Source organism: Triturus cristatus, chromosome 1_2, assembly GCF_964204655.1.
Source record: "Triturus cristatus chromosome 1_2, aTriCri1.1, whole genome shotgun sequence".
Taxonomy (NCBI): Eukaryota; Metazoa; Chordata; class Amphibia; order Caudata; family Salamandridae; genus Triturus; species Triturus cristatus.
The window spans coordinates 447,066,979-447,087,673 of NC_140580.1; the positions used below are offsets into that span (position 1 = coordinate 447,066,979).

Sequence of the window (20,695 nt, forward strand, 5' to 3'; positions counted from 1 at the left end):
TTCTGCCGGCGTGTTTAGGCTTGGAACCTGGGTATTAAACTGGGGTATTGATTCGGGGCGCGGGGGCAGTCAGCAGACGTGGGAGGGAGAGCATGTCTGTTATGCAGGTGTACGTGGTGTCATGGTGGCTGGCGACTAGAGGTGCGGGGGCCGTGATTACTTCCCTTGTGTTGTCCTAGAGTTGTGCTCCGGGGCGAACACTGCTATAGGGAGACTCCAGTATGTGCGCGTTACAACTCGTGTCCGTCATCGGGTCCTGTTGGCGTCACTGGTGCTGCTGTGTGTCATTTATTGATCATTGTGTGCATTTACAAATGTCTTGCACTCCTCCGTGTTACGCCTAAGGCTGCTCAATCACACTCCCACCAATAGAGCACTTTGCGATTGTCTTGCTATGCAATGTCCCCTCATAAGGGAACCCCTGCACGCTTTACACAGTATATCAAATTTTTGATATATCACATAAAGAGTCAGCTTCCTACAGGTGTCTTGAGACATCTGGTTTTTCACAGTCAAGTCACTATGGTTCAAGGGGGCTGCACACAGAGGCCGCAAGCTGCGTCGAGTAGTCCCCTCCTGGCAAACCCAAAGTGGGCTTCTTCTATGGAGGGTTGGGAGACTAGGTAGGCACCGCTGGCCCACTTCAGCTCGGGCTTGGAGCAAAGGGTGCAGTGGTACTGGCCAGAGTCCTCAGAGTTCTTTCTTTGGTGACTGCAGGGTGCAGTGAAGCAGATCCGCTGCTCCAGAGTTCCTGAGTCTTGGCAGAAGTGCTGGTGATCCTCCCAGGCATTTGGAGGCACAGGAGCTTACAGGGTGAGTTGACTTTGGTGCAATCATCGCGAACGGAGAACACAGTTCTTGATTTTCACAGGTCTTCAGTACTTTTAGGTAAGCAGGATCTGATTTCTTGGCACCAAGGGCTCCCCTAAATACTAGATTTAGGGGCTTTAGGATAGGGTAGTAGCCAATGGGCTGACTCCTGGGGTCACTACGCCCCCGTTATGACCACTCCCTGTGGGAGGTGGGCACAACCCTTCCCCAGAGTTCTTAATTCTGCCATCACAAAGATGGCAGACTCTGAACTTTTGCATTCACTTCAGGTTGCCCACCTTAGGGGTGGAACAAGCCTGAAGGTGAACTACCAATTTTCCCGCCTGTCCAGGTGCCAAATGGGCCCTGGACACAGGGGAAGGGTGGGTAGTTGGCATCCTGTCCTGTGAGGGGAGCCAGATTGGAATACCAAGGGCTGTGGGCTCTTTGAAGACCCCCCCCCCCCCGCCTTTGAATGCTAATTTGCAGGTCAACATTATGGGTCGGGGCAGGGGGTGTAAACACCCTCTGCCCGAGTAGGCTTTTTTCTGACCTCCTGAGAGCAAAGGCCTTAACCCCTGGGGGTCAGAAACTCATCTGTGGTGGCAGGCTGGCTAGGACTAGTCAACACACTAGTAGTTGCCAGGTTTACAGGGGCCACCTCTCAGGGGCTCTCGGGGTGCATGTATTAATTTCAGCACTGGAATCAGTGTGGGCTTATTAATATGAGGGGTTTGATCCAAAACACACTTGGTTTCAGTGAAGCCATCATGGAGCTGTGGAACACTTTTTTGACCAGTGTCCAGCACATGTATTTAAAATGGCTTCCCCGATAACTTGTACTGGCAGCATTCGGACTGACCAGCACAGGGACATATCTGCTTATGCAGATATGTCCACACATGCAGTAGTGCACCCTGCCTTAGGGATGCAAGGCCTGCTTGAGGGGTGACTTACCTATACTGCATGCAGTGTCTGCTGACATGGCACACAGGCTGTGTGCCATGTTGTGTTTTCAATTTTGTCTCCACCAAGACACGCAGCTTGCACTGGCAGTTTGCATGAGCTTCGTAAGGGGTCCTTTAGCGTGGCACAAATCATGCTGCAGCCCTTAGGGACCCTCTTTAGCCTCCTTGCCCAAGGTACCAGAGGTACCATTTACTAGGGACTTATAGGGAGTGCTAAAAGTACTGCCAATTGGAGATACAATTGTACATTTTTGTAAAGAGATTGGCACTGGGGACCTGGTTAGCAGGAAGCCAGTGCACTTCGTCAAAATTGCACTTTTCCACGCAAAAAGTGGGTGAGCAAATCGGACAGATGAAGATAAAAATGGCTCAGAGACTAGACAAACTATTCCTTCTGCCAAAGTTCCTTTTGTCTGCACTATTTTGGTTCCTCCACTCAAAGGGATGTTCCTGAGAAAGGACGAGGATCAGTGCACATGCAAAGTCAGAACCATCAACATGCTCCCACAGCACCCCCTATATGGGCTCTTTGGTCTTTGATTATAGACTTCCAGCCCAGGAGATGATGGGAATAAAAACCACTACTGTTCCCTCACATCTATGGATTAGAAATGGATGGCTTACCACAACTCCCACAAAATAAATAATCTTTTGCTCCATAACTAAAGACACTATTACAGTCTATCTTTTGCACATATGTAATCCTCGTCACACGCAAGACCAATCCTTTGGGGTGGGGGTGGGGGGGGGGTGGGGGGAGTGGCTCAAGCGCTATGCAAGTATGGGGTATTTCTACAGCGTGACCCTATCCATTTGTCACCCCGAGTGGGACGGGAATGCTCAGACGTGAGTCCCGTGCTCTCCATGCCACTGGAATCAAGCTATCCTGGCTGAAGAGGGGTGAAACCCCCGAAACCGGTCCTAGGATGCTTGTTTCCAGTCCAGGGAGGACCTGGCCTGGCAGTTCGGGCTGGACTGTTCCCATTGGGCACAGGGTCAAGACTGATTTGCATATGGCTGGGTCCAAACTGGAATGGCATGGTGAGCAAAAAAACGATGAATTTAGGCCCAGATCTCTGTACTGGGGTGGATGTATGATTATTGTTCTGCATTCTGTCCATCAATAGTTCTTTTTGCCTTTATCCAAAAGGCAGCAGAGCACTGTACAGGGTCAAAGAAAAGTTAATGAGCAACAAGTGTGGTAGCTAGTTTTAAGATTGTGATGTAGTGTTCTTTAAATAGGCGTTTCTTCAACTCTTTCCTAAATCGAGGGAACGTTACGGCTGTTCAGAGGGATACAGTGCCAGATCTGGGTGCTTAGAAAGAAAAGACATGCTGCCTTGTATTTCATTTTACATTTGAGCTTGTGAGCAAGGTGAGCGTGGTTCTGTGAATAAACCCCTGCATCAAACACAAAAGATTTGGGATCAGAAAAGTGTTGTCTGCAGGTATAGGGGTGGATGAAATGGTTCGCATACACCCACCTTCTAAAACAGCCTACTGCAATGCAAGCTATATTTCAGTGCCTTGAACTACAAGACAGAATAAGTAAAGAGTATGGAGCAACATACATGGGGCGAAAGGTTAGAAGGCTACAGACAAACCAGATCTCGGACACATGCGTCGCTTCACAAAGAGAAGGAATGATTCACTTTGAAAAACTGATTGTATATTTTCAGAAATAAATGGGTCTCAGTCACTTCGAGCAAATCGCACCCACTCCCAACATTGTATATGGGAAGCTTGCTAGGTCTATTCAGATCATAGGAAAGGCTCACCTTTAAACACTGGTCAATAGTTTCTCTTTGAAAGAAAGCAAGGGCAGCAATCTCAAAATTTAACCGATGTGGTTTTTAGAAAATGGGACCAAGGGTAGTAAACTTGACCTCTAAGGGATAAAAAAAAGCCGTCGGTACCTGGTTACTCGAGCTCCAGAAGTATCCGGACTAGGGGCAAGAAATCGAACGCGGAATACTTCATCATGATGGCACGATTGCAAACGGTATCAAAGAATAATAAATATGGGAGTGGAGATAAATAACTTATGTAGAATAGTGCTTTCTCCACATCTGCCATTATCAAACACTATAAATAAGAGTAATATCCAGCCTATTGTACTCCCTTTACCAGTGTCCTCTGGAAAAGCGGTCTATCAAAAAAATACTTTGAATAAGAATTAGTCGCAGGATTGATAACAAAACGACTGCATAACCCCAAATCAAAAAGTGTTTCACATGAACAGCCTTCACAGCTAAAATTATTGCATACTTTGTGTGCATCAAGAGAAAATAAAGCTTTAAAAAATATAGAAATGAGCGCAACAAAACTGGATATAAATAACTTAAAGGATCTTGGTTGTGCTTACTTGAAACTATGAACTTTGGTGAAAATTAAAAGACAGGTAATGCAGGCTCTTCCCAAGAAAGAAGTGGAATTTTAACTGTTGTACTGGACGAGAGATGCCCTCACCAAATTAGGCCAGGTAAATCAGAGCAAAGGATTTTAACGTGTAACCACACAATGCAGTAGTGTTAGTGGAATGCAAGCCGCCTATATTTGGCAATAGCATCTCCTATATACCCACACGAAGACATGCAAAAAAATAAACGCATGACCCAAATTGCTTTAAAAAAAACAAAAAAACAGAAGAGCTTTCAAGCATGAGCAAATTTGCTTAGACAGTGTCTTCAAAGAATCTGTTTTAGCATCCATGTGGGATGCAAACTCACCAAATTTAATTTTCCAATCTTGACAAGTTCTTCACCATCAACTGTTGTTTCTTTCATGTGGATAGTAACGGAAAACACAGAGTGGGATCGACTGGGTGGGAGAGAAAGTACAGACAAAGTAAGTGATGAAGATGCGGAGAACTTCGTTAATGTGGGAATTGCATAAATGTAACAAAATAAAAGACCTTTGTTTTCATCAGCCAATTTATTAAGATGAATTCAAATTAATAAACTCAAAACAGTGTTCCAGAAAGTGAATACCTGGAGTATGCATTCATCAGTGTGGATGCTGTAGTTCTCTTTGCTGCTCCTCTCTCCAGAATCTGATACACCTCATTCTTGTTGTGCACAGTGACTTCTTCCAAGCCTTTAATGATCACGCCCCTCTAAAATAATTATAACAAATTAACCTGCCAGTTGGCGGAATGGAACAACTGCACTTGTGACCAAGATGTTTGCATAGCTTCACAAGTTGTGGTTATGACAATGATGGCAAGATTAGCAGATAGAAAAAGCAAAACTGTAGGAACCAGATTGGATCTGGTAAAAGGAAAAAAAGGTTATATTGGGTCCACCAGCCACATTAAAAAAATATATATATACGAGTCATAGTGTAAGAAGGGGGTGACAGACATTTAATGAAACATTGGGAAATAGTGTGGCAGATCATGTTGAGAACAGACCGAGGTAAAGATTAAAACACAAGTACAATGAATAGAAAGAAGTGGGAGTGAATGATGGAGGAGGGGGGGGGGGTGGGGGGGAGATGTACGTGGGATAAGTAGTGAAAACTATAGTAATGCATAGCAAAGAATAAAAATATCACTGAGATATGCAAGTTATATTGAATTGGTTGTTTTAATTTCACAAGGAAAACTTCACATTTTTACATAGAAGAAAAATGGCCACTAAAAGTGTGCTGGACATAGCATCCTACAAAGCATACTGCTGATCCAAAATGACATTACATATACACATTCCAATGAGTTTCTGTGCCCTAACAATCAATTTGAATAATCTCCTACTTTATTCAGGAATGGTTCAATTATAAATGTTGCCCTCCCCCTCATCAGTACTCTGGATGTTAGTTCCTACTAGTCCAAGGCAAGCCTCTAAAAAATGAACCCCATAATTAGTATGCAACTACAATGCCTTTGGATCCCTTGTGCTAAATAACAGTGTGTTTGTTTTTTTAAAATAAAATGGCAGGCAAAAATAAAAAGGCAATCGATGTTTGAAACAGTTACTCCTCAAACTTTTTAAGATTGCCACTGTGGAGAAAAGATCTTAAACTAAGGTGTTCGTACGTAGACTAGATTGAATAAAGTTAAGTTAATAGATACCTTGTTACGGGGATCATCAAACATTTGCAGCCGCTCGCTAACATCTGGGCATGGGCTCAAAAGATCAAAAAGTTCTTCATTGTAGATTTCAAGCAAGGATACTTTAACTGAGAATTCTGTACCATTTTCTGAAAGTTTTTCAAAAATTTGATGCAGCGTTCGTGGAATGATACCTGCAAGTGGATCCTGTAAGGATAAGTTACAAATTGAAAAAAGGCAAGTAGCTAAGAATTGCTATAAAGCACTAATTTGAAGTCCAAGGTATTGTCAACTAGTAACCGACCATTTCATTTTGTGCCATACATATTCGATGTTCAGCAAGAAAGACTGGTGTTTTACTACTCGTTGCTCTTGGACCATGCATCAGAATTATATTTAAACACAAATTAACCTTTCTATTGCATAATGAGTATTTATGGTGCATAAAAGCATTACGCACAAAATTACGCTTCATCACTAGTCCTTTTTCTAAACAACGCCTACGTTCGTATTGCATCAGCTTTCCAAACACTATCTATGAGCTATGGAATGGATCATTTCCATGGGGAATCAAAGTGCACTGTGTTAGCGTTTATCGCACAGAAACGTATCCAACACTTTGCATTCATGGATGAGAATCCTTCATCCCTTTCATCAAAAACTAAAAATTGAAAAAGAAAAAAGGTAAACCTTATTTTACTGACATTTCTAGAAGCACTTTGGACTGCCCTGCGGAAACCTTATCTGTCCATGGCTGGCACACTTACAATTACATAAACATGACTGTAGTTCATATAAAGTATTTTCTTCTATTCTATGCCGTTTAGCACCTTTGTGTGCTTAAGCCATGCCTTCAGCTTATAGTACTGCAAAGCAAATAGCACCCGTTGTAAATTTACCCTTTCTTTAGGCTCACTAAGGACTTATTTAGCTTTTTTGCTAAACTTTATTTTTCCTGTCTGTAGGACTCTGCGCTTTCCCCTGCTAACCAGTGGTAAAGTGCTTGTGCGCCCCCTTTCAACAAAGGAAGATTGGTATACTCCTGACTGGCACATTTAACTTACTTACACGGCCCTAGTATATGGTACCAAGGTGTACCCAGGGCCTGAAATTTAAACACCAGAAACAAAAAGGCACTAGTGGACTGCTGCACCCATTTTGCCATCCACTACAGTGACAATGTGAATGGAACTCTAACCCCAAATATAAGATCCACTGATGACTACCTTATCTTCAGAAGACTACTCAAGAGTTGGCTCTTCCCCACATAACCACCACATTCAAATATACAGCATATCCCTCTGTATGGAAGCATTTATTTGGACTAAAGATGTCTATCTACATACGTGTATTGCTTTTTAGAAACAAATAGGTTTTTAAATTGTATCGATATTCGTTAGTTCTGCTTAATAAATGTAAATATTACTTCTGGTTATATTATTTTATGTTTAACATGTATATAGGTGACTAAATAAATACATCTTTTATCAATTATTTATTTGCAATTGTTTCACTATTGAATTACAAAAAAACCTTTACATACAGCAACACTTGAGAGTTTGAGTTTATACAATACAACTTAAATCTACTTATATATTGCCTTCCTTATACATATACACCTTCCATGGACTTATGTATCTTTATATTACTTTGCTTCTAATTCAGCACCTCCAATGCACTACCCTACATCTCACCCTATACCTTTTGCAATATATCTTCTACCTCCACTCACTCAACGCAAACCCCATTATACTAGGACCACCAAAATAACCCTTTTTAGACTCTCACCCTATACCTCTCTCAATATATCCTACCTCCACTCTCTCATCCCAAACCCCATTCTACTACGATACGCAAAATAACCCTTTGCAGACTACACTCCTCTACCCCTATTGCATCATCTCATACCTCTTACTATTCAGATCTCCCAAACTAGCCTTTCTAAACCTCTCTGACTTTGCCCCCCTCCACCTTCCCTTTACTCATCCCAAACCTCCTCCTCCTACTAGGAGCTCAAAACAAACGGGAAAAAAACATTTCTAGATCCTTCACTCTTCTATCCCCCTCCACTGTCCTTTCCAATCCAAACAGTCTAACATGTCCACCACTCAAATTAATGTCATATTCCCTATACTAATCTCCCCACTAATCCTTTTTGTATCCCGTAGTAGCGTGCTACTCACTGAAAAAACGATTAGGCACCTTGTTGGGGATAGTAAGCGCTATATAAATGCAATTAAAATACGACTGCATGCCTGCCACCAGTAGCCTGTCTGGGCAGGTTTTAACTGCAAATTTGACCTGTCAAAATAAGCTCCTTTGGCAGACCTAAACCTTCCTTTTAAATATTTTAAGTGACCCCCAAGTAGGCTTTACTCCCCATAGGGTAGGGTGCATAGTTATAAAAAGTAAGACATGTAAACTTTTAATGTTAAACATGTCCTCACAGTGACTGGAACCTCAAAGCCACTTACACTGTTGCAGGGCTGTCTGTTCCATAGAAAAGCACTTGGATTAAGTTTAATAAATGTTCTCTACATCGGAAAAAGCTAAAAATGTAACATTGTGGACGTTTATAATATTTATAATGACCCCAATTCACTGAAGTCAGATTTGTAATATATATTCTAAAAAGAGGACTTTTAAAATGTCACCTTTGCCCGGTCTCCATTCCCTAGAAACGACATCTCCGTTTTGTTTGCTTACTTTTGCTAGCTAAATATCAGCATTTCAATTGGTGTGAACTTGCTCCCAGAACAATGACAAAAGGCCTTGGGTGGTGGGGGGCAATGCTGTTGTGTGATTGACAGGATGGTCTGTGACCAGTACCCAAGGACTTGATTAACTTCAAAGAGGCCTACTCTGTCACAAGCAGATGAAGCGAACATCCAGGCCTGCACCCTCTATTGTCTCCCTCAGCCAGAGCAGCCTCCATCACATGGGCCTCTCTTTGACATCAGTGTGTCCGATCCTGCTGGAGAGTCAATGCCTCTTTGACAGGTCTGCTGGGCTTATTCCTATGACATTTGGGGCACACTTCAAAATGATGAAAACAGAATGCCAAAACAATTTGTGTATCCACTGTGATTGCTGAAAGCTCCTCTTTGTATTACCAGACTTCTGTCTGAGTTTATTGACTGTACAGGGACGGCTTCAAACTTGATTTTAGTGTTAAATGTGGTAGGACCCTAGGATTACCACAGTACACTCCCCACACGTACAACCAGAGCCCTCAGAGCCCAGGATTAGTGTGGCCAAACTCTTTGGCCCTCTTGAAAATGTAAGAAGAGGGTAGGTTTAGTCCCTGGAAACCTTTACCCCATTGGTTAGAGCATTCCCAGGGTTATCCCCACCCACTAGCTATTGCCAAGCATAAATATGGCATCTAAATGTACCAACTTCAGAACACTCCTAAGCCTGTGGAAAATCATAAGAGGATTGAAACCGCTATCTGAGACGCAAGAAGAGCCCTAAAGTACTGGATCTGCTCCAACTCTTGTCCCCCAGACAAAGAGGTAGACTCCAAGGGTAAGAAGGCTGACCTGTTCAAGTTACAGTGATACATCAGGCTACACAAGGCCTTTTCTGCAACTGGCTAGCAGACTGGTGGCAACAGGACCTGGAGTGGACTGCCTGCCACCCTGCACATCTCCCCCGAGGTCCAGGCTCACTTTAGAAGCTTACTATTGAGGTGGATTTTGACTTGAACGTCAAAACCATAAGGTAAAATCTTTATCTAGAAAGAACCTAGTTAGTGTATCAGACTTGCGCTCCATTACGGTTAGAAACGATTTACACCTAGGCTCCGTTCAACCGCGACAACTATCATTGGCACTTTGTGTTTTTTGATGGTGTTAGAAAACCCACTCCCACACCGGAAGGGTGGTAGTGTTCTCCCAGACATACACTGTGGTAGCTTGGCTCGAGTGGTCAGGGATCAGGCACCGTGCTAAGCATACGTCATACCCACACAATAACCAAGCGTGCATCCGTTCCAAAAACGACACTACACCTTAAAAATTATACTGAAAATATATCTCTTTATCTTCTTTTCTCTTAGTTTCTGATTAAATAAATAATAATACAATCACAGTACACAAGGCTTTTCCTGTGGAAGGGTAAGTCAAATCAATACTATCTTAACGATTCAATAAATAAGGTAGATCATAAATAATCAAGGCATAAATATAAGTGCATTACATGAAAGGCAATTAAATATTATAAGGCAATAAATACTGCGAGACAATAAAAACTGTGCGACAATAAATACTGTGAGGCAATAAATACTGTGAGGCAATAAATACTGTGAGGCCATAAATAGAATGAATACAATAAATACAGTGCTCTCAATAAATAATAAAAGCCAACAGTGACACTTGAAAATCAGTTCACATTCCTGAGGTACTATGGGATGATTTGACCCAATCCCAGCTTGTAGAGTTTTGGATGACCTGAGGGATGTACTACTTGGCTTGGTCAAGGCTGAGGCCTAAACTGAGGTAGATCAAGGGGGGGGGATCTAGAGATCTGGCTCTCCCACACTACACAACCCCTCTGTATTAGTCTCCGCTCTCCCCTGGCACTATCAAGCTGGTTCCAGCACCTCTCTAGCCTCTAGGATGGTCTCTTAGGGCTTCACAGGGCCTTAGGCGCCCTCTATTCCACTTACTGCCCTTTTTATGAAGTTCCGACGCAGCTGGAGTCGTGTCGACGCCGTGAGGCGGTTCCGGTTCGATGTCGGCGGCCTCTGCTCAATGACAGTTCTTGTCGACGCCGGTAGGCAGTTCCGGTTCGATGTCGGCGGCCTCGGCTCGATGTCGACCTCCGGTTCGATGAAGTCAGGCAGTCTTGGCTCGATGTCGACTTCGGGCGGCTCCGGTTCGATGACGTCGGGCGACCTCGGCTCGATGTCGACTTCCGGCGGCTCCGGAGTGCGATCTCCACTCCCGACCTCCGGTGCTCCTTTCCTCGGGTTCCGGCGACTCCGGAGTGCGACCTCCACTCCCGACCTCCGGCACGATTCTCTTCAGGTTCCGGCGACTCCGGAGGGCGGACTTCACTCCCCCGTCGACGCCGCTCACTCGACCTCGGGTGACTTCCTCCTCGACCTCTGGTACTCTCCACGACCTCCGTCGGCGCCCTCTCTCGCTCTCTGGCGGCTCCGGGTACGACGTCTGCTTTCCAGTCAGCGCCGCTTCTCCACCTCGGGCTCCAGGTCTCCAGGCTTCACGACGTTGGACTTCAAGAAGTTACCAGTAACCAGGTCAGGAACTTGCTGTTCTTTACTTTTAAGGCCTGTTCCTGCTGTCCAGGTCCTTAAGATGGTTTTCTCTTGCTTTCTCCCCCACAGGGCTCCAGGCTGGGCTCAGTCAGTAGGGACTAGTATCAAGGGTGGGTTTATGGACCCCACTCCAGGCACAAGTTTCCACCCCTGCTGCCTCACTCCTTCCTCCTTCAGGTTTCTGCTCCTCTCTCTTCACCAGTCAGGTGCCAACTGCCAGCTCCAACTGTCAACTCTGGCTTAGCTTCCCAACATTCCAAACCGCCTCCAACTGTCACAGGGTTCCAGAATGTTGCAGAAGGTTCTAGTAGGTTCCAGTGATGTCACAGGTGACAATGGGTGGCCACCATTTTGTGCTCCAGGCCCTCAGACAGAAATTCCAGGGGTAGATAAAATGGCTCCCTGAATCTGCATCAATACTAAAAAGTCTGGTGGTTCCCAAAAAGGAAAAAATACTAACAGGGTTTGAGGCAAAAGTGGGACAAAATAAATAATGGTGAGGAAGGACCACCCAAAGGGCTGACAGGTCTAACAGATGGGCTTAATTCAGATTTATTCAGTGACTTAAGTAGCTCACCCTGACAAGGACTCCGATTACTTGTTAGGTATTTACCCTCCCTCAACTGATTAACACAGTTGATTATAATACCGCTTTGTTGCATCAATGAGAATCATTTCTCTGATGTGCATTATATACCTCTTCTAAGAATGCCTGCCTACATCCTGTTTCTTTAAAAATTACATACAATTATTTTTATAGCAAATTTTGATTGAAAGAATATGGCTGCTGCTTTTAGCAGTATGGTTTCTTTAGTAGTTTTGTTATTGCGAGCATATGCCACAACAACCAAAATAATGCTGGAAAATAAATTGGCACTTGCCAAGACCAGATCCATTGGCTTTCCTGATGCTCATTTTCTGTGGCAGAAGATAGGAGACTTAGAAAGCAAAAGAGGAGCAGTAACAAGATGTAGCTTTGCACAACAGTACTTTCCTGTGTGTCGTCCAGTTTTAAGGGTTGAAAATCTAGATGACCTTTGTCACAAATGTTAAGCTGTTGAAGCACTTGGGTTGCTTACCAACTATGTATGTGGCTGTGATAAAAGCTTGATGATTCATTGCATTATTTTTTGGTGCACACGGTAATCGATCTGGTGAGCACTGCCAGCTAAAATCATCTCCACGTTTACCTAGAGTATAGCTACGTGGAGGTTCAACCACTCATGTTTTTCGAGTAGCAATAACAAAAGTAAGCGCGCCCCTTCTGTATCAAAAATTTGAAATAGAGTAAAAATGAACCACAGATAAATTTAAATAAAAACAAGACCTTGTATCAGAACTTATTATTTTAGAAAGAATTACTCAAAGCACTAACTGCCTCCGATATCTTTGAACATAGCTAATGCTAGAATCTAACGTCTATTAGTTGTGCTAACTACTATGAAGTATTCAAAAGGATTCATCAGATTTAGTGAGCTATAATGTCCACAAACATGAACTTCCTAAAATGAAACCTCAAAATGGCAGGTCAGAACTGTCAAATATGCAGTGTAAACTAAAATAATCTAATCTCTACAATCAACAAGAAAGAAAGGCTTGTAAAAACGGATCTCAAATCTCATGAAGTTTAGGATCTCAGACCTACATCTGTTCAGGTTATTGGGAATTACTGGTTCCTGTAGCAAGCTACCTTTGAGAGAGCAAAATTACCTTGTGGAAACTGAATAGAAATAGTGGAACTGGTTTTGGTAATATACAGGGAATTCTCACCAGTGCACAAAAATGGTTCCCCTTGACGTTACTTCAACACGCAACTCAAAAGAGGGTGCTGGACTCCTTGAGCTCAGTTGCTTCCCTGGATTAAACAAACTAGCAAGTCAATGAAACAGTCTGCTGGCCCTGCTAATTCATGCTGGCTTTATCCAACAATAGTGAGTCAGTTAGAGTTGTGTTGTCCCATTCACAGTAGAGCAGGACAGCTATATGAAGTGCCAAACTGACAGTAAGACCTTGAGAAGTAGTCCTGCTGAGAAGCAGTTGTTTGAACTTCAGATGCTAGTATTTATTGTTGGCGAACAATTATAGGAGTGAGACTAATTTACCAATGGCATGCATGCAGAATCTCACCTCATCCCAGGTAAATTCTCCATCAGGTGACCTTTCCCCTTCCATTGTAAAAGTCTTTCCAGTACCAGTTTGACCATACCTGGAGGTAAATTGGTGAGCTGTTAATCATTTACAGGATATGTGAAACATGCATAATTAAATAACTTGCAATAGAAATGACGACCATTCATACACCATATACTGATCTTGAGAACCAAACACCCCAATTTCAAATGACATTTGAAGCTGCAGAAGTTACTTCCTGATCAATGGGTTAATACATATTAATCAATTGTGAACATGAGGAACACATTTCACACGTCGCAAAATAAACATTTCTTGTAGTGCTTAAAACAAAAACCTTAGAGCCATGAACCCCAATTATGTGGGACATTTAATAGACCCACCAAAATCTAAACTGAGCAGAAGCCTAACTTGTGCTTGAATCACAACAAAACTAACAATTGGCATTAGCGCACTAGCGAACAAAAGCATTGAAATTACAGTGTTCTGGGTAAATTGAGAACAACTCATATGTGAGGGATACATTTAGTCAAACCACCATAAGAAACACCCCATTAAGACTAACCCAAGTTAATTTATCTACCAATATTAAACATTTTTAATTATCACTTTGACATGCGTAATGAGGAAAATTGTTCTGATAATTAGGTTTTATAGGAAAAGTATTATTTTGTGTGTAACCAGGATAGTTTTTATGGACACAGGTGACTAGTGGCCTGTGGGGGAGGGGGGGGGGTTAATGCTCAACAGTACCTCATTGCATCTGCCTTTCCCTAATCTCGGACATTATTTTTGCACTATCAATTGCCATATTTGTGTAAATTAGCCATGCATATCTTACTCAGGCTGTGTAAAAGTCAAATACCTGATGTGCGCTGCAGCTTTCGCTACTCCCAAGAGGGGTAAAAATCTAGCTCATTGTTTTGAAAAGTAGTAATATGGCACTGCAGGCCAAGTCATAGTGTGGGCTTGTAATCTGAACAAATTCCTTTGGCACATAGGAATATAATTTGCTGTTCGGTAAGTCAGCTGTCTTTGTGCTTTGTGGCATTAAACTTCTGTGCTCAATGTTCAAATGTATAACACTGTATGCTTCAGTTTTTAAAAAGGCTAAAGAACCATGCTACCATTAAGGTTACAACAGCTTCACACATCGATTTTTAAAAGTCTACTTCTTCCTAACATTTTATTAGAGGCTAAAGGCACAATTATTGCAACAAATGACAAAAAAATAAAAATAAGTCAACATTTTAAATTTATGCTGCATGAACAACTTTGATAATGTTTTATATTAGGTCTTTCTAACAGCCTGTATGTTGCAGCAAAAAGACCAGGCAGAGTTCTAATTGAGCCGTTGAGTGGGGGAATCCGATTACCAGTCTTTATGTTTTTTTAAACACTTGGTGCACATTTTACCACGGACAAGAAGCTAAAAAATACCCATAAAAATTGCTCTAATTAACTAAAGAAAATTCATGTACAATATGGCATAAGATTTTCATAAACTGCCAAAAATAACAATGTTGGTAAACCGTAGTGTACACCCTTTAGAGAAACGCATGGAACTAGTTGATATCTGAGATCCACAACTTAATCAAGATGACGAAATGGAGGAAGTACCTTGCAAGATCCGGTCCAAAGCTGCGGTTCCATATTGAGTTTAGTTATAACAAACCAGTCCTTAATATTCGCGAGTATGCACAGACACACCCATTATAGTCCGTTATTTTTAGGAAGGCTCTTTAGTATGATGTTGCCTAAACACTGGATGAATACAATTCAATGTAGATGCCGGTCATTCGTACCTACATTTCCTCTGTACTCATACTTTGTTTAATGGACAGCGCCACAAGCATTTCAGAAACGCATCTATATTCAGTTAGTTTCACGGAATTAAAGAAGTGGAATTTACCAACAGTCTGGTAAACCATACCACCTAGGTATTGGTTAGCAGGCAAGTGGGGATTCCAATACTCGTCCAGCCCATCTACTTTGATTACATTCACAACCACAACCACAAGCTCACAGGGGGAGCACATGCCATGACATCCACATTTTGTAAAGTGTTACTTACGCGAAAACTGTGCAGTTGTAGCCCATGATAACTTCATCCAAAATTGGACACACCACATTTCTGTACACTTCAATTTGTTTTGCAGAAGGACCAAAAACCTGTTTTCAGACAAAAATATATATATTTATATACATGCAAACAAAGAAAAGATCAGATGTTAAGATAAGGTACTTACAAACAGTAAAAGAAATTAAGCTGATAAATGGCACCTTTAAGCACAAGAAGGGTCTCAATCTTTGTTGTGTTCAAGTCGACAAGTGCGAACATGAAACTCAGAAGTGCTAGCGTAGACAAAATCTTAATCCAGTAGAGTATAAACGCCACAATTTTGGCAACAGTAAGAGCAACAGGGTGGTAACTCTTCTCTCAGAAGAACAAGAGGAATGTCTTCAAAAGGCAAAACTCAGTGTAATGTTTCTGCAGCATCTGCCACAAGTTCATGAGGTGGGATGGTTGAACAGTTCAGTATGCTGTGCGTAAAGATTGTATGTTAGTTCTCTGGGACAAGGTTGAGCGTTTGACTGGTCTTACAGCTATCATGAGCCAAGCATTTGTTGAGGAGGCGGCAGCTTAGGAGCAAAGCTCTCGCAGACTAAGATTGTTGAGATCGGGAGGTAGGACAATCAGTAGTCTTCTTTGAAACATGAAGTAGGAGACCTCATCATGGATGCAGTTCTGGCTGTTACACTTTTTACTTGATCCACAAGGGATGTTCCGGTCAAGGCAGGTGACCGGGCATGCATTGGTTGTTCGAGACCAGTTTCCTAGACTTGCCTCTGGTCACATTGTGATTCCAACTACTAGAGTTATAAGCATTTTCTGAATATGAAACCTCAAGCAAACTACAAGAATCACCGGCAGTTGTATGTGGTTTCAAAAATTGAAAGAAAGGATTGATGAGGGTTATTTTATTGTACATATAAAGGGAGCTTACTTGCAGTGAAACAGCTATTTGAAAATCATCTGTTCAGATTGAAGCAAAGTACTTCAACAAACTTAGACAACTTATGAAAGCACACAAGACCTACATAAAATTGACAATTTTTTTTGTCGATATATTTTTATTAACAGTTTGGACAATTAGGAGGCTCTGTGGGTACAATTTGAAAAAGAAAAGCCTCAAACCAACCAAAACTCCTAAAGAACATGCATGATTCTCTCGGAAGCCAGCTTTGGCACATCAAGATTTACTAAATAAATTAAATATCATTTCATAAGTATGACCCACAGCACAAGAGCAAATTTAAGGATACCATGAAAGAATATTAACAGAACACACTAAATATATATTACCATATCGAAAGTATAGGTCTTCCTTCCAATTTTCTCATTTATTCCTCCAGGTCGTACAGCAATTTCTTTTCGCAATGGTTCACAATCTATCACAGAGTAGGAGCCAGCTTTCCGCTCCTGCAAATTAAAAGGCCTATGGCGGAGAGTTAAAATCCAGTGTTAAGATAAAGAAAAAACATTTTCTATACAACATCAATACCAACAGAACAAAACATACTATGAAACCATGATGTAAAAGCAGTCTAGAGTATATGAAATGTATAAAAACATACATTTGCCCCCAAGAGTAAGTGATAACCGGAAGAGATGAACAAGGCATTATGAGGTCCACAACATGCAGCTTCAGCTACCTGGAGAATCTCAAAGTCCTTGCTTTTCTGTAGCAAATAACTAAATGATTTAATCAGGGAGAGATGCAAGAATGTAAGAAACGAGCACTAAGAAATTTAGTCAAACCAAAGAAGTGAAGGTTGAATTGACCGATACGAAAGCAACACTGCATTCACCAAATTGCCTGGAAACGTATTAAGTTAAAGTAAAATCATGATAACCACTGAATAACATGTTTACAGTTAAACAAAGGCTATAATGGGGGGGGCACCATGAAGCCTACAGTGGTCATGCACATAGTTACTTCTACATTTATTAATGGCCTACTACAGTCTCTGGGCGATTGCCAGTGCTTAAAAAAAAAACCAAAAAAAAAAAACACTTCAGGACATTCCCAGTTAGGTGAGGTACTAAAAATAAAACCTGTATTAATCTTTTTGCAGTCTTCTAGGAAATAATCATCTCAGATTCTGAAAGGCTGTGCAATGCCCAGTGAGCAAAAACAGAAGCACCTTTCAGAGTAGGTGAGCAGCTTAAAAGCAGACACTATCTGGAGGTTTCACTAGAATATCGCAGCTGACAAACTGTTCTGTACTACAGGAGCACTGCACTTTTTTGCAGGCCCAAATTGAGCAGAGATATGAAGACTAGGCAGCATAGATAAGGAGAAATTGTGTCATAGCGGAACCAGAACTTCTATTCTTGAATGTAATTGATACACAGGAAACGGCTAGGAGTGACTTAGAAAACCAACAACTTTTGAAGCAAGGTTTCCTGTGGACTTGGAATCCTTCAAAAGGAATATCTAGTTAAACGAAAAAACGTACACGCTTGCTACAGTACAATCTTTAAGAGACAAATTGTGTAGAGGAAATAGCCCAGTATTCATAGTCTTCCCTTGCTTAAATTTCCAAGCCTTTCAGGGCAGAGATTCTAGAAATATATAAAGATAAGGAAAGGTCTCTTTGTATGGTCACCCCCAAATGTTTGGACTGATGCTGCTTGTTTCTCGACTAAGTGCACTGAGGCCTGCTAACCAGACCTCCGTGACAGGACTCCAAAAATTACATTGGCAATGGCCAATTGGCATAGGCTAACTTACAGGCAAGTCTCAATTATATGGTCCCCAGGACATGCAAATAAGAGTCACCCCAGGGATTGCAGCACTGGTTGCGCCACCCTGTATATGACAAGTAAAAAGAGTATCCTAGTCTGCCATGATAGACTGGAAGAGCAGTTTTAAACTGCTAGCCCATCTACAGCAATGCAAAGCCAAACATCCCTCCGCAATGTAAGTCACCCCTATGGCAGACCTACTGAGCGCTAAGACAGGGTGCAGCATATTTCAGGGGCAGAATATGTAGTTTAGTGTTCTGGCAATAAAAACTTTAAACTGATGTTTTTGCTGTGGAAAGGCTTTGTCACCTCATTGTAGAGTGTAGGGGTACATACTGATCCCTCAACTGTGCTGATCCCTGAAGGGTGCAACCAAAGTGGATACTCCAAGGTATCAAACAACTTGGTACACCTGGTAGTTACCGCCCCATCTCCTTGCTAACCAACTAAGTAAAGTCTTCGAAGCTCATTTCGCCACCTGTTTTAGTTCCTTTGTAGAAAAGACTCACTACCTGGACTCCCACCAGGCAGGCTTCAGACCTGAACACTCCGAGTCCGTTGTCTTGACAGTGATGCATGAACTGAGAAGGGGGGCCGATCAGGGTCCTACCCAGGCCCTGGTGCTTCACGACCTGTCAGCTGCCTTCAACGCGGTCGATCACCATCTCCTGATCGACCGTGTCAGTCACACAGGGATCCAGGGTCTGTCTTTGAAATGGATTACTTCCTTTCTTAGCAATCGCTCCCAATCAGTACGCCTGGCCAGCTTTAGGGCAGAGCAAAGAAAATTGACTTGTGGGGGTCTAGCAGGGCTTTTCCCCTTCACCTTTACTTTTTAATTTGTATGTACTTCCCTTGGTTTTGAATGCATAAAAGAGATCGTAGTCTTTAATTACGCCAATGACCTTCAGTTGGTATTTAACATCAACACTTCTGTATCATCTGTGTCCAGCTTCCAATCTACTATGAATTTCATCAGGGATTGGATGAATACCAACCAATTTAAGTTAAACCCAGACATAACTGAGCTGATCCTTACTGTCGGGAGGGTTAATCCCTGGAATTCCAACTTTTTGCCACCGCCACTAGGAAGTCCCCCCTTCCAGCCAGCTCGGTAAAAAGTCTGGGAATTATCATCAGCCATAATTTAACCATGAAAGCTCAGATTAACTCGGTGGTCTCTGCGTGTTTCTTCCATCTCCGCAGAATTCGGAAAATCAGCAGATTGCTTTCCACCGCAGCTCTAACCCAAGTGGTTCTTGCCTTGGTCATCTCACGTATTGACTACGCAAACTCTGTATACTGGCATACCGGCCTACCAGTTACATCGGGTGCAACTGGTCCAGAAGCAGCCTCATCTTCGGTCAGCCTAAACATCGGCATGTGAGTCCATTGCTGAACAGCCTTCATTGGCTTCCTTTACTCCAACACTGTTTAAGTTGGGCTAGATCATCTATAAAGCCCTTTCAGGACGCGGGCCCGTTTTCATCGCCTCCAATATACAGCGGTACATCCATTCTCGCGACCTACGTTCTTCAAATAAAATCTTGCTGGTCTCCCATTCTTTTAAACAAAAAAAACATGGGAGGTCTTAGATAAACGTCCTTGGCCCCCCCAGTTCTGGAACTCCCTTCCCCCAAATCTGTGTTCTGCCGAAACCTACACCAAGTTCAGGAAATTACTTTAAGACCTGGCTATTCACCCAGGCGTACAATTGAAAACCCACTCTCTATTTTGTAACTGCGGCCGTCCTCCCTTAGCGCCAATAAACCGTTTAGTGAACGTGCACTCTATAAATCATCTTGAACGTAACATAACATCCATTGAGCCAGACTTGATTTTCAAGTCAAAATTAATTTGATGGGTTGCAGTGAACAACTTTTACAGAATTGCCACTTTGTTACATTTAGTCTGCTGTGCCCTAGCCAGTTGCACAAAGACCCTGTCACCAAGACACTTCTGTCCTCCTGGGGAGACGTGCTAACGACTCCCAGGAAAGGAAACAATAGAAGCCTGCACTGAAGGGAGGTGTTACAGGAAGCCATATGGGTGTTGGCCCAAAAGGTGAGCTTCAAAGACGATACGGACTTTAAAGGGCAAATGAGTAATAGCTGAGAGAGGAACTATTACATTTTCTAGGTAGACAGGCTGGCACTATGGACAGAGATGGGGAAACCAGTTGCCAAACTTAATTTCCAGGGGTGTGTAGCTCCTCGGTAGCCACACCTCTGGGTTGGGCTAGAAAGGTCAGGTTACCGAGAGAGGGGGTTCTGCCATGTTTTGAGTGGGCACAATGATGCATTTTGGGTTAGCCAGATAGCCCACTTCCCAGGAAGTGGTCATCAGGAGGGAAGCAATATGGTAGCTCATTGGCTATTGACCGCGTCTACCGTGAGGGCACTCTGAGAATAAATAGGGTACCTCTGGCACCCTGAATTCAGATGCCGATTGGATGCAAAGAAGGACTGCACAGCTGCACCAAGGAACTGGCAAAGAGGCTGCCTTGGCGTGGACTTGCTGAACATGGTGGCTAGCAAAGAAGAGGGACTGTGCCTGCTGTGTCCTGCTCGTCGAGTAGAGCCAAAGCGCAGAGACTCAAAAAGTCAGTTGACGGACCCATTCAGAGTACAGAGCCACAACAG

At 42.7% G+C, this 20,695-nt stretch overlaps 1 protein-coding gene across 6 annotated transcripts in view; it reads right to left on the reverse strand.

The window, feature by feature from the left end:
* KIF11 (kinesin family member 11) overlaps positions 1-20,695 on the reverse strand; it is a 271,380-nt gene that overhangs the window by 190,445 nt on the left and 60,240 nt on the right. For all 6 annotated transcript variants that reach the window (XM_085606145.1, XM_085606146.1, XM_085606148.1 and 3 more), the window contains 6 exons: positions 16,608-16,740; positions 15,315-15,412; positions 13,238-13,316; positions 5,851-6,036; positions 4,769-4,893; positions 4,508-4,598 (listed from right to left, as the gene is read on the reverse strand). In XM_085606145.1, the coding sequence (XP_085462271.1) occupies positions 4,508-4,598; positions 4,769-4,893; positions 5,851-6,036; positions 13,238-13,316; positions 15,315-15,412; positions 16,608-16,740 (712 nt within the window). The remainder of the gene's footprint in view (positions 1-4,507; positions 4,599-4,768; positions 4,894-5,850; positions 6,037-13,237; positions 13,317-15,314; positions 15,413-16,607; positions 16,741-20,695) is intronic.